Here is a 14,097-nt window from a genome sequence, read left to right as displayed (position 1 = left end):
CAGGTCAACATCTGACTTTTTAGAAACTTGTAACTGCTTATTTTATATGACCTTAAAAATCCAGTTGGGGAAAGCATAAGGATGGGAGTTGGGAGACACAGGAAAACATGTAAAAATCGTTGTGTGTGCAAGGGACTAGTTTTACACAGAGACATTTTTATAAAACCACATCTCGATTTTCAGCTTTCTCAATTTTTGAATTATGGGATCTCCAGGTTTGTAATGTAGATGGTATGAATGGGACCCCTTCCACACCCTCACACTCAGATGGGTGGGTTAAAACTTGAGTCTAAGAGTCTGCATATCTGATCTGTAATCCAGAAGCTGCAAACTGCAAAAGTGGGAGACAGTAGAACTTTAGCTGCTTGATCAAGTTTCCTAATGCAGATGGTGAACATGCTGGCATGCATCTGTGGTATTGGCGGAGACCATAACATCTTAAAAACCAGTAGAGTGAGCTTGGAGTATCGTTTCCATGGGACACTGAAACGAGTGGACTCGGTTTGGTTCAGTGGTAATATTTGAGAGCCACTCTTTCAGCTAAACCTAGTGAACATCTAGAGCCCCAGTCATCCCTCAAAACCCACTCTTAGATCTTCATCCTGAGACTAAAAGCAAACACTAGAATTTGGGTGAAGAATATTCTTGCTCTTTACCCAGTGGTTTCTTTACCTGGCCTTCTGCCCTCAGCTACTCAGGTTACTTCTTGGCATTGCAAACTACCAGGGTTCAGAAGCTTGAGTGAGCCAATTGTGTTGTGACTGTTTGTTGCCTCCTGGTGGTTAAAAGGTGCATCATCCTGGAATCCTCCAGAAAGGTCAAAGAATGGGCATGGTAACTAATGTCTAATCCCCAGAAAAAGTAGGAGCATGATGTAGTATTTGCAAGTTGAAGCTAGAAGCTATTTACTGCTTCATGGTTATCGGTGGAGAGAGGAATGCTTTCTCTACAAGAGTAATGGGAGCTGGTCCATACCCTAACTGAAAGGTCACATACAGGTTTTATTAGTGTTCCTGACACCATGGTTGGCTCTGAGGGAAGCTGATAAGCTATAGGTTCCCACTTTACTGTTTGACTGCTTAAGAACTATCCAAGTGGCTGCTGTGTTGTCTTTACATGTCTGATTTACTCAAGATCCTGAAGTGAGGCAAACTATACTTCACTGCCCAAAGCAGCGTGATGATGCCCCCTCTCCTTTGAGAAGAAAATGTGTTCAAGTTGTTGATGTGCCTGCAACATGTTCTCAAGGGGAAAGGGAAGGTACTGGCCAAATGTTCTCACCATCCTGAGAGGCAAACATCTTCAGATCACAAGGTGAGGGGTGAAGGATGTTTTTCATCTTCAGAGTATCTCAAATCTTCACCTTTTATTTGACAGGAAGTCCTGACAGGAATGCTATTTCTGAAAGCTCCCAAATTCTTGAACCTTTAATCTATGTTACTTAATGAGGTCTCCTGTACCCATTACTAAATAATATTTTGAGTTGTGGCCACTAGATGGTGCTCCCAGAAAAAGAATAAATCATCTTTTTAACTTCATGAGAAATTGAGTTGTTTGGGTTGACTGTGGTACTAGCAGATAAATGATCACCTGGCTCCTGATACAGCCTCACATTTTGTGGGTATAATCTTCCTCCATTTTGGGGTGTGTGCATATGTGTACTGTGGTGTATGGATGGAGATCAGAGGACAACTTGAAGCAGTTGGTTTTCTTCTACCACTGTGGTCCCAAGCTAGCGCTCAGGGCTGCCAGAATACGCACTGAGCCACGTCACTGGCCTTTGTGGTTGTAGTTGCACATGGATTAAGGTGTAGGTGGTGTGGGGTTGTGAGACTGAAGACATTAGACAATGGCTGCATACTAAGTGTCAGGCAAACAGAAAACCCAGAGCCACTTGTCAGGCACCCCAATGAGTTGTGTGTAGTCCCAAAAAGGAGACTATCAGTAAATAGGGAATGAAGGCAGTCAGATCCCAGAATCTTGCTGCTTTTGCTTTGAGTTGGGTTTAACCAATCATTAAGACATAAGAGATGAAGTGCATACATTTAGAACAACTGTCATTAAGGAATTAGATTGGAAGTTTTCTATTCCCTATCGATTGGTTTTCATGGGTTTTTGGATACACTGATGTATAAGATGCAGGTGTAGGGCAGAGATAAACTACTTAGGCCAACTTACTTTTTCATTGAAAAGGTGTAAAAGAGGTAACCAAGGATGTCTTATCTGCAATAGAAGTTCTGGGTTAAGGGTAGAAAGAACAACTCTTGACTCAGAACTGTTTCATGTAGCTGAGCAGAAGAAAAAAAATAAATAACCCAAACAGCTAACCTCTACATACAGCAAACTTGCTGTTCATTTAGTGGACATTGCAAAATGAAAACCATTGTTAACAAACAGCCATGAAATATGCTTGTGGGGGATGGAGCCCTATTGCTTTTCAGAGTAAGATTCATCTCTGATAGACAAGTAAGAGACATGGCATCCCTTTTCTTTGCTCCAAACACTAGGGATGAGTACAAGTAAGCATGTGGCTGTATTCTCAGCTCCTAATGTGGGCTGGGCACATGGTACAGAATTCAGTATTCAGAAGGGGAAGGAGTAGATACGGACAGGTAGGAGAGCTGTCCCTAAACCCCATGGAGAAAACGTGTTTTCTGAGCTTTTTTGTGTGTTGTTACTCCATCCCTCCCATACACTAAGTTGTGCTTTGTGGAAGGGTCAAGCTCAGGGTAACAGCCTCTGCTCCACTCATTTGGCAGCCACAATTTTAAGTTTCCACAGTGCACTGTAAGGCACCACCACCGAGGCAGACATGAAATTGTTGTACCTCATGTGATGTTCTGCAGACACCTGCAGATTGCACTTACAGCTACTAGTCAGGAATTGAGGCTGGAGGGGTGGGAATGGGCATTTAGGCTCAAAGGAACACATTCATTCCTTTCACTGTTGTGAAAATTAGATGGTAGCATTCTAGCACAAGGGTCTTTGGAGGAGCCACAGTGCCTTGTCAATCTCCATGGCAGAAAGATGGTTATCTGCAAAGCAAAAGGCTTTGTGTAGGTCATTAAAGATGGTCACAATTCTATCAGACATCCAGAAATGTTTGCCCCATAGTCTGTGTCAACCGTGAACAAAAAAACAACTAAAGAGTTTCGTATGGTTGGTACCATCATGTTGAAGTGTCTGGATGTTGGGTCAAGCATATTGAGATGTGTGCCTTTTTCTCTCTAATCGTCCCAGCTCAACATACACTGATTCAGGACATAGTTCTCCTTCCTAATGCACTGTGCTGGTCTCAAGCAGAATACCTAGACTACATTCGGATAAGCAAGTATTTGAAATTGTGAGTTATTAAAGTTTGAGTGAAAAATAAAAAGGCTGTTGCCATCAGAAACAGGTTCTAGTGGGTCGGTTCTGTTTTTCTTTCCCACAATCCAGATTAGGATAAACCAATACATTTATTGTTGCTGGTTACTGTCCTCGGCTTTCACAGGAGGACCTGAGGACCCACCGGTTTTGTCAACATTTGAGAAAAGAAACCACCTGCAGCAAAATGCCAGATGAATGGCAGTCTATCTTAGGAGACAGACCACGAGGTAGTTGGCCAGTGAGTTCTACAACCAGGGTTCCTAGGGTCACTGAAGAAGCTAGCCTGCTTGGACTCCCTGGTCCCAGGAGGATGGTCTACTCAACACTTCTCACCTAGGGTCTCAGAACAAAGGGAAGTGCAATAAAACTAGACACTCAACTTCTTCAGGAAAACCCGCTACCCAATTTGATTTTTAAACATTGCTCGAACCATGACCTGAAATGCTTTTTAAAACTAATGAATTGTGAGCACTCAGGAGGCAGAGGCAGGCAGATAGATCTCTGAATTTGAGACCAGCCTGGTCTACAAGAGCCAGTTCCATGACAGCCTCCAAAGCCACAGAGAAACCCTGTCTCAAAAAACAAAAAAACCAAACCAAAACAAACCAAAACAAAACCCTAATGAATTGTGGTACAAAATTGATATTAAATGATTGAAGGAAGTTAATAATAAAGTGAATTATAATTAGTGGTTTCAGCATGACTTCACATTTAACACAGCAATGTAATATTCTGGCATCAGAGCTGGTACCTACATTCCTTTCTCTAGTGACAGCACTGAATTTCTGCCATTGTACACTGAAGGGACGTTTGGGTCACCTACTAGCTCCAGTGGAAGTGACTTTACTTATGTTTGGAAATACTTTCTAGCAATGCAAGCTGCTTGCCAGCAAATTCATCCAGTTACTCTAAGCGACATCTTCCCTGGAATCCGTGCAGTATGGACCTTTCTTACGGAGGGACCACACCAAAGGCTTGTGACCAAACACAACTCAAACCATGGCATGAGCTACCTCCTATGGAGATGGAAATATTTTAAGATGCAAAGTTATAGACAAATAGTGAATTTGGAAGGTAATTCCATTCTTTACACTAGATAGGAATTTGGAAGTTGTCCCTTTTGTCTGAGAGGTGAATAGTATTTAAGTGTCCTAGCCTTGACAGGTCTGCAATGGAAATCAGAAGCTCACTCAACCAGCACACGTGTTTCTGAATGTGGGTAGGTTTTAAGTGATCTGGTGCAAATGCTTTCACTCCTAGCAGGCTTTCTGCAGATAGTGTGGGGAAGGAATGCCATGTGAAACCTCTGAGAAGACATGAATTGAAACTTTGTTTCCAATGAAGTTACTGGGGAGGAGATATATACATTATTTGGTGTTCATTTCATGGTTTAAAAAAGAATAAACCATGGACAGGAAGTAAATCAGGGCTCCGAACAAACACAAAGGCAGGAAGGGGCCAGAACTTATTTTAAGATATCTTTAAATATAAATTGAGCCCCAGAGGCAGAAAAGTCATTTACCCAACACTGGCACAATTCAAACATAATTAAGACGTGTAGATCAAAACTCTAGTAACAAAAGGGGGCATTTCCAAATTGCATCTAAGATAACATTATAAACAGAATTTTGAGCCTTAAAATTAATGCATTTTCCCTTGAAGTGAGCTCAAGACTGGCATAATTTTTGATACCAAAAGTAAGTCTGGATAACAAATACAAAAAGCAGGACTGGCTAGTTGGAATCCCCCGCCCCCAGAATGAGCAGAACTGTCCAAACAGCTTATGTAAGGGGTGCAGGTAACAGAGTCAAATAAAAAATGGCTCCTGAACTTAAAGGAAGGATGCCCACTTCTTTCTCTCAAGAGGCAGATGGTCAGCTGAAAAATAAAAACACTGTATCAATAGGACATTCCAGAGGGAAAACTGCAGCCACCTCTGTACATACAATAGCAAATATATATATTTTAAATCCCAAACCAAAACAATCCATAAAACTTAACAGAAGAGGGCAATGGTTGTCCCACTCTATGACCTGCTGATGGCTGAGGATCCTGATGGGCCTGGTGAGAGTTGCTCAGGGGACAGAGATCAGGGGTTACCATGAGCTAAGTTTGCTCCACAGGTGGTGACTACCTCAAGTGGGGTAGATGTTCTCTTCAGTCCGTAAGGTCTTAGATCAGGAGGTTCAAGAAAAAGGCAGCTAAGCAAGAGGATTCCAGCCTGAGACCTGGGGTTTGGGCCCAAGTTCTCTATTTCACTCTTTTAATTAATACTATTGTCACTATTTTTGGCAGTTGAAGTCACTTCGGTAGCCACTGAGGGTGGTGGTTTGTAAACACACATTGACAAACACAAACAGCAGTGCAATATTTGACCCAGACTTTAAAGGACGGGAGGCGATGGCAGAAATGAGGTAACTCTTCCCCAACTCGTGTGAGCAGGCAGCTCCTGCTCTTCTAATGCTGTCCATTAAGAGAGAGTAGGGCTTGGCAACGGGATGGCTACATAAAGAAGAAGCTACAGAGAGAAAAAAGAAAGGTTCAGATTCAAATCGATTCTTAAAGCGAAAGAAAAAAATAAAAGTGCACTTCTCTACAACCAGCTGTGAAGGTAGCAGTGTGTCTGTTAAAGGGCCAGTGTCACTAAGCACAGCTGGGGTGGGGGGGGGGTACGGTGTGGTGGCAATGTGGACACCAGGACCAAGGGAGGGGAGGATGCCTCTACTGGACACTGAGGGTCATGGATGCACTGAGCAGGTGGGGACAGGAAGGACAAGTGTGGGGACAGGAGGAACGTGTGGGCTACAGGACACCAAAGGGCAAGCCTCTTGGAGAAGCTGGGCCAACCAGACAGCAGCACTGAAGTCCACCACACAAGGCAAGAGAGCAGGAGACAACGGCCACCCCATTTCTTTTTGTGATGTAACAAGCACGTGTGTGTACACAGGCATGTCAGGCAGGGACTGAAAAGAACTCACAAACGGGCACACAGAACAACGGTTGGGTAAAAATATATTTCCCCGCTTTAGGTCTTGGCACTAGTGATATATGCATAGGTCACCTGTCACCACACCATGTTAACAGACTCGAGTTACTCAGCAGGCTGCTGAGGCAGCACTTTCACACTTGTAGGAAGGGTATGGTTCACATCAATACAATTATTTTAGTTCTTAAAAAAAGACAAGTGTCTAACATGCAGCTTACATACATGACAATTCTGCATTAACACTGAAAGATTACACAACAAGTTTAGAAAACATTAGTTATCTTCAAACAGCAAAAATGACTGTTCTACAACTACAGTTTAAGGCATATCAGCATATTTTCAAATCAAGAAATAGACAAAGTTCTAATGCTGTTCACAGCTTAATTTTCAATTTATTTTTAAAAATTCCCTTCATACCTACATACAAACTAGACTCTGTAGGCCATAACTCAGCTAACAACCCCATAATAAATGTCCTGTCAATGGAACTAGGACTTTTGAAAACTGACACCTGACAAACCAGACACTTGTGAATGGCAAAGCCAAGGGATTCAAATGGACCACACAGAGACAGTATGATGCAGGTGGGAAGTAGACATGGGGCAACTCAACACTGACTCTGCGGAACACTTGGGGTGTGTCAGGAAAGTGAGACGACCAAGTCTACCCATCAAAGGGGCACAGGATGGAGAGGAAGCAAGAGCTGTTGCTGGTGAATAACAAAGTAGAGAAGGAGGAAAATGAGAAACCCAAAATCAAGTGGAACAGTTTCCCTGGCTGAAAGATGCCCCTTTGGACCAATTACTGCAGAGCCCCAGCTGGGAAACCAGTCCTCAACTGCCACTCAATTCTCATGCTGGCCATAAACTGTTACAGGGAGCATGGTCCAGAAGGAGCAAAAGATGCTCAGGGACAGGCCAAAGCCATCAGACAAAAAATAAAAGGAAGTGGCCACTGTGCCATTAGACTAAGACCCAGACTGTAAGGGATCAGGAAGGCCACAGAGACGCAGTTTTCCAGATTTCTGTGCAGTGGATGGTGAGGGTTTCTCTCCCCCATTGTCAGAGTCAAAGGCCTGCCACATGGTGCTATGCAGAACAATGACTGCAATCAGGAACCAGTACCTTACTTCCACTGAGATCAAGAGGAAGCATAAACCATGAGGCAAAATACAAAAGACAATTTAGCTTAAAGGAAGAAAAAAAAAAAAAGCTACTCAGACTGTACTTTCAGGACCCCTTCCAAAAGAAAAGCTCATCTGTCCCCTTTGTTTTCCCTAATCTGAAACAGAAAGATCTCAGAGTTCTTACTCCTGTACTTACATGCAAAGGCGAAAGCACATCCAATTAGATTTGAGAGTATCGTTTATTCCGTGCAGAGCCAGGGACTACTGTGAAGAAAGGCATAGATACCGAAAGAAAAGAGCAGCAATAACAAACTACAGGAGGCTTGGGAGCAGTGGGAGGAAATAGTTTTAGAAGCAATATAGGTTTTGCTTTTTTATGTTGTTTTTTTAAAAAAGCTTTTTTAGGATTCTCGTGGCTTTTTATTATTCCCTGACTCTCCATAGGATTTATTTTACTGTGAAAAAAGAATAAATGCAAAAAAAAAAAAATCCAATCAATAATCTTGGCATCAAAAAGTCAATTGGATGATTTTTTTTAAAAAAATGTTTGCTGAGCTTATTTTTAAAAGCTTTTAGGGATGTGAGAAACCAAAGGCAAAGGGTTATTTTCTATTATCAGGCACAAAAAAAAAAAAAAAAAATACTCACACAAGCAATGGCTGGAACAAGCGTACAACACAAATACCCAAGCTCTTGTGTGGTGCCCAGCAAAGAAGCAAATGCAGCCACGGTTAGTGAGCATGCCATTAGAGCCTGCTGCTCCACTGCTAGCTAGAGAAATGGAAGCAAAGCTGGTGTCTGTCTAGGAGCTCCTCCTCCATCAGGGAAGATGGGGGAGGTGGCTGCAGCTATTGCTGTGGCAGCTGCAGCTGCTCTGTGTCTTCTGTCCCAGCCTGGTCTGCACCCCAATGAAGCCAATTTCCTTACTTTGCCTAAGGAAGCCTACATCAGTTTATGAAAGACCAGAGCTTTCTTCTTATGGCTGAGAGATGAAGAAAGGGACACCACACAAACTTGGCTGGGATCAGATAGGGACTGGCTGGGCTTTTTTTTTTTTTTTTTTTTTTTTTAAGTGTGTGTCACAGAGGGGAGATGCAGTATGTTTATCCCATTCATGTGTAACTCACAATGTTAGAGGGAAATGTAAAGGCGAAGGACTGGGCTCATGAGAAACAGGGCAGTGGGAAAAGCCAGAGGATCTTGTTAGAGGGGACAGCCAAGCAGGTGACAAGAAGGAAAAGGGGCAAGCAGATGGGGTATATCCTGGCACACGAGTTAGCACTGTCCTGGGTGGAGGCAAAGTGACTGATGATCCCAAGAGACAGAATAGGCAGAACTAGTCACAGTGAGGGGACGAGTGAGGAAAATTCCTTAGAGACAACCAGGTCTCAACAAGAGCAAGGAGCCCAAGTGACCACTTCATTCTCTACTTTGAGTGATGGTGCATTGTGCTCACTCCCTTCCTCCCTTCAAGGAGGACATCCTTTCAGATTTGTGCTACAGGTAATACAATGTATAGCTAGTTTTCTATTCGAAGTATTTATGGCAGGTTCTTTTCATTGCAGTTGGTGAAAATTTCTATTAGAAGTAGCCATACATATCCTGGAATCAACCCCCAGGTCTCCCCTCAGCCTGCTTAAGGCAAATGCAGGTGTGTGGGAAGGGGACTGGAGGACAGGGGTGGGGTAAATCCCCTCACTGTAAGTGGGAATCCAGCATCCTTAGCTAAGCAATACTTAATGAGCTGGTCTTTGAGATCTGGACCTGTGAAAGCACCAGGGACTCCCTGGTGGAGGTGAATATAACCATGTTTCTTACACCAGTCCACAGCAGCATGGCCAGACTTTAGAGTGGGCATTCAGATGTAGACTCCATACTTAAGAGGGTAGGAGCAGACCACACGCTCAGATCAAATAACCAAGTGATTAAAACAAAAGGTCATACAAGTGAAAAGCTATCAGTGATGTCCACTCACCATTCTGCCTAATTTCAAGGCCACCTTTGGCCTGTGGCAAATGTGAAGAAGGGACAGTGAATTCAGGGGCTGTGTGAGCATGAGATGAATAATCAAGAAAATGCAAGTTGTTGTCACGGCTACTCAGGGTTTTAGTTCAGCTGCTGAGGCGGTGAGTTTTCACATCAGACATACAGGTAGTATTTTACCCCACTGTCCTTGGTCCAAAGTGACACAGAAGTGACAGACATGCTTCCTGTTGCCACTTGGAATAGGCATACAAAGCAAATCATCGACTTTCCAGAAACAAAGTCCAGCCTCACAAGCGTTTGCTGTTATCCCCTTGTTCTATGGTTTCCTACCCCCTGACAACATTCAGCAAAATGAGCTAAGGGCTACTGGTATGTGGGGAAGGGTGCAACACAAAATCAAACAGGGCACAGACGACAGAGATGCGCTATTACTGCCAAAGCAGGTGAATGCGGGAGTGTCCTTGGCTTGGCCGGCTTTATGTGAAGCTTGCACTGCAAGTTAAAAACAAAACAAAACAAAAAAAGTTAGAAATGATGACAAATTAAATGGAAAGAAAATCAGGAGCTCCAGCACCAGCGTTCATTGATGGCCAATGCTCATGCAATGATTATGGGACTGACAGAAATTAAAAGGAAAGAAACCCGAGAAGGCTGTTCTACAGGAAAAGCAAAGCAAACTTTGAATACTGAACGGAGAGCGTGGGCTCTGTTCCCTTTTGAATGGAATTTATACTCATGAGAGACTTCTTGAAACCAAGGCACAGTCCAGTGGAAGGATCCACCATTTCATTTGTTTTCTCAAATAACACAAACTACTGTCTATGAGTAGCGGAGATCACACTAGGACTCAGCAGAAACTTCATCTTCCCCTCTGGGCTGTGGGAGGAGTCAGAGAATAAACAGACCAAAGGTGTCTCTGTACAGGTGACTTGGAGAAGAGAGCTAAAGAAAGTAATTTGCAAACTGGGATAGAGAAGATGGAGGACATGCTACTGTCCCGCTAGGCAGGGCTGAAAAAGAACATGGTTAGAGCTACAGCAATGCCAGGAGCTTTCCCCCCTCTTAGGACCAAAGCAACGCCAAACCTGGGATCTGCATGGCTAATTTTAAGCTACTCCACACATGCAACTTTATTACTTAGCAAAAACCCAAACTGGCAGTCGTTGCATGCCAGTTTCAAAAGATGACACTCAAAGTTCTCTTTGGGATCAGACACATCTCAACCAGCAAATGCCTCCTGGCAACTGTGTCAATCGTTTTTTTCTTTTTTTTTTTTTTTTCAGGACTTACCCTCAGGCAGTCCTACCACAGTAGTGCAGCTCCAATGAGGAAAGTGGCTTGGTGGCCAGAGAAGGAAGAAGGTGGGGTTCAGCTAATGGCAGGGCCAGGGTTAGTGTACATTGTAATCTTAGGAAATGCTATATGCTCTTATGCCACCTACTTATCTATGTTTTTAAAAAGGAGTATGTTGTTAGAATAGAAAATATAAAAAATAAAAAGAGTTTAAAACTATTAGAAAGTGAATTAAGACTAGCTATGGGCACACAGCAGATGGGGGAGCACACAGCAAATGGGGGAGCACCCCTCTGAAGCTTTCTGCTCAGCAAAGCCAGCTTCTAAGAGGCATGGGGTGACTCTCGAACCTGCTGCAGGGTTGACCAGGAGGAAGAACCTTCCTCTTCCTGCTCAAAGTGCTGTTTTTCTGTGGTCCTCTCTAGCCAAAGCCTTCCACTGTCACTGACAAAAAGAGGGGGATTTTTTTTTCTTTTATGAATTCAAGCCCCCAACTAGCCTTGGCTTTCATTATACAAGTGGAGGTATGGAAAAGGATAACAACTAAGAAGCGACACAAAAAAAAATACATGCCACTGCCAGGCACCGAGCCTGGTCATTATTGTGAAACAAGTCTAACACCATTGATAGTAAATTAGAATATATAAATAAAGCTAAAATAGATTGTAACACAGATGTCGTGTAAACTTTAAAAGCATTATACACTGGTAAAGCCTAGGGTGGGACAGAAATTAGCCAGAATGTTCCAGAGCAAAAAATGTCCATTGCTAGATGGAGGTACAATAATTGTCAGTTCTTGGAATTTTTATTGCTAAAAGGCACATCCAGTATACATGAGATATTCTTTTTAACATTGCTGGTCTTTTATAAACATTTTTTAGTTTAAAACTTGTACCTCTGCACACATTAATGCTTCGGGGTAAGAAAGCCTACCCCTTTGGGTTTCCTAAGCTCTGAGCGACCAGCCTTCTCTCTCTCTCTCTCTCTCTCTCTCTCTCTCTCTCTCTCTCTCTCTCATTCTCTCTCTCTCTCTCTCTCTCTCTCTCTCTCTCTCTCTCTCTCTCATTCTCTCTCTTTCTCTAACACATACACTCTGGCTTGCTATCTGGGGATGCCACTCACTGTGTAAGGATTCCACTATCAGTATTAGCTTTCCCAATACACAGAGCAACAAAGAGCTGTACTGAACGAGATTATCGAGGCAGTGGTTTCTCTGAATTAGCCCACAGGTTGGTCTGTTGGACTCCTTTGGTGACTTGGATCTATACCAACCCCCTCCCCCCCCAATTAAAACCGTACGTTATCTACATGGACTACCCTGTTATTGCTTTGACCAGTTCCCTGCTCCTTTGTTCTCTGGACTCAGAGCTTGCAAAAGCAACGTGTGTAGAGCATGACTTCCTAGGCTTTCAATAGGTCACCACAGTAGTACAAAGGCTACAGGCACACCACAGTTCCTTAGGGGTAAGCCTGCTGCGCACGAGCCAGGACTAAGTGGCGGCAGAACAGGGCTGGCTTGCCTGCCCTCAGGCAGTCTTGATCGGGACTGGGCAGGCTCAGTCCTAAGTGCTACATTTTTTAAAGAAGGAAAGTCTTTGCCTGCATCAGTCTCACCATTTTTACTATTCCCAGCCACCTGCTTTTCTCCCAGCACCTTAGCCATCTAAGGATGAAGAACCAGAACCCTGAAGCGGGTTCCATGAAGCAGGCTCCAGGCTCCTGGACGACTGTGCTAGCTCAGCAGGCTTTGGAGAGGAGCAAGGCATCCCAGGGCTTGTTATAGGGCCGTGGGAAAGTTTTCCAAGTGCTTCCCTAGCTACAGCTACCACCACAACACTGCCCACTCTGCTCTTTGAGGTGACTCAGTGGACAGCTTCAAACCACAAAAGTTCAAGGAAGCGTACTTTTCCTGCTGGTTTCTGAAAGCTGCTTCTGGGGCGCCACCAGAAGTGATGACATAAGAGCAGCACCTACCTGGCCCTTGGGCACTTGACATCAAGGCTGTGTTGAAACTGCCCTGTGTGGGGTTCAGGGGTGGCATGAGGGCTGCTAGGCTATGCTAACTGGGTGGGCGTTTGGTTGAGTTACAATAAAGTGATCATCTAGCTTGGTGAATTTAGAGACAACCCAGCACCCACCAGCTGCACTTTGGAATAACACAGTGGCTGGCTCACCATACTGTCGAACAGAGCAGAGAACCATGTGAACAACTGTGGTTTTAGAGTGTTCTTTTACCAGGAGTCAAGAGAATGCCTCCAGAGGCACCAAGAGAAACTTGCCCATCTTCTCTGAGGGCTCCTGGGGTTGGTACTGAGGCTGCTACAAGAGCTGACAGGCTACTACAGTCCTGACTGCTTGATCACCACAGTGACATTTATCAGTTAGTCCCTTGTACCCTTTAAAAATACCTTTACGAACCTCTATCATCTTCCCTGCACTGTAGAGAAAAATACTTGCTTTTATTTTTCTGGCAACAGACCAGTTTCCAGTCTGTAAGTAGGAAAGGTAGACATGCAAGAGGAAGAGATTGTTAGCGGTCCCCAGGAGGCGGGCGAATCTGCTTACTTTTTCTTATCCTTGTCCTTCTTGGTTTGCTGGGCCCCGGACTGCTGGGCCTGGGCCTGCAGGAGCTGAGCCGCTGCCTTCTTCTTCTGGAAGTTGCTCACCTCCTCCTCAAGATCCTTCTTCTTGTCTTCCACCTTTTTCTTCTCCTCTTGGTGTGTCCGCTTCAGGAGGTCAAACTTCTCGTGAAGCTGGGAGGGATAAAGGAAAATGGGCTCGGAGAAAGGAATAAAAACCTGAATGACACAGGCTATGTGGGCCTGTGTAAAATCTGTGTAGTATATGGCTGCACTTGCATAGTGGTGGTTTGCATAAAAATGCCCCCCATAGGCTCTGATATTTGAATGCTTAGCCATCAGGGAGTGGCACTATTTGGAAAGGATTAGGATGTGTGGCCTCACTGAAGGAAGTGTGTCACTAGGGAGGGAGCTTCCCACTGCCTGCAGATCCAATGTCTGCCTGCATGCTGCCATGCTTCTTGCCATGATGAAATTGTAAGCAAGTCTCCAGTTAAATGCTTTCTTACATGAGAGTTGCTGGGGTCATGGTGTCTCTTCACAGTGACAGGAGAGTGACTAGGATAAGCAGGAAGGATCTGGGTGGCTTTTGGAAGAGTAAGGCGAGGATGCTGAGTCCTGAGCATCTGGCACTTGAGCTCCTCAGGGCTAAACATCTCTTGGGCACTCTCTATAATAATAAGGTACTTCTTTAATTATTTACTATTCTTTTTGGTATTTTGAGACAAAGTCTGTATGTAGCCCTGACTATCATGGAA

General features: G+C 44.0%; 1 protein-coding gene across 7 annotated transcripts in view; it reads right to left on the bottom strand.

The window, feature by feature from the left end:
• The window catches only part of Septin11 (septin 11), a 149,953-nt gene that overhangs the window by 59,898 nt on the left and 75,958 nt on the right, over positions 1–14,097 (bottom strand). For 3 of the 7 annotated variants that reach the window (XM_027388444.2, XM_027388445.1, XM_027388443.1), the window contains exon 9: positions 13,326–13,513. In XM_027388444.2, coding sequence (XP_027244245.1) covers positions 13,326–13,513 — 188 coding nt within the window. Of the gene's footprint in view, positions 1–2,514; positions 3,036–4,680; positions 5,248–5,312; positions 5,888–6,364; positions 9,960–13,325; positions 13,514–14,097 lie in introns of those variants that run through there. The other 4 variants (XM_027388449.1, XM_027388448.1, XM_027388447.1 and 1 more) reach the window with 4 other exon arrangements.

The sequence above is a fragment of the Cricetulus griseus genome (genome assembly GCF_003668045.3).
Source record: "Cricetulus griseus strain 17A/GY chromosome 1 unlocalized genomic scaffold, alternate assembly CriGri-PICRH-1.0 chr1_1, whole genome shotgun sequence".
NCBI classification, from domain to species: domain Eukaryota; kingdom Metazoa; phylum Chordata; class Mammalia; order Rodentia; family Cricetidae; genus Cricetulus; species Cricetulus griseus.
This window is presented reverse-complemented; position numbering and strand designations above follow the sequence as displayed.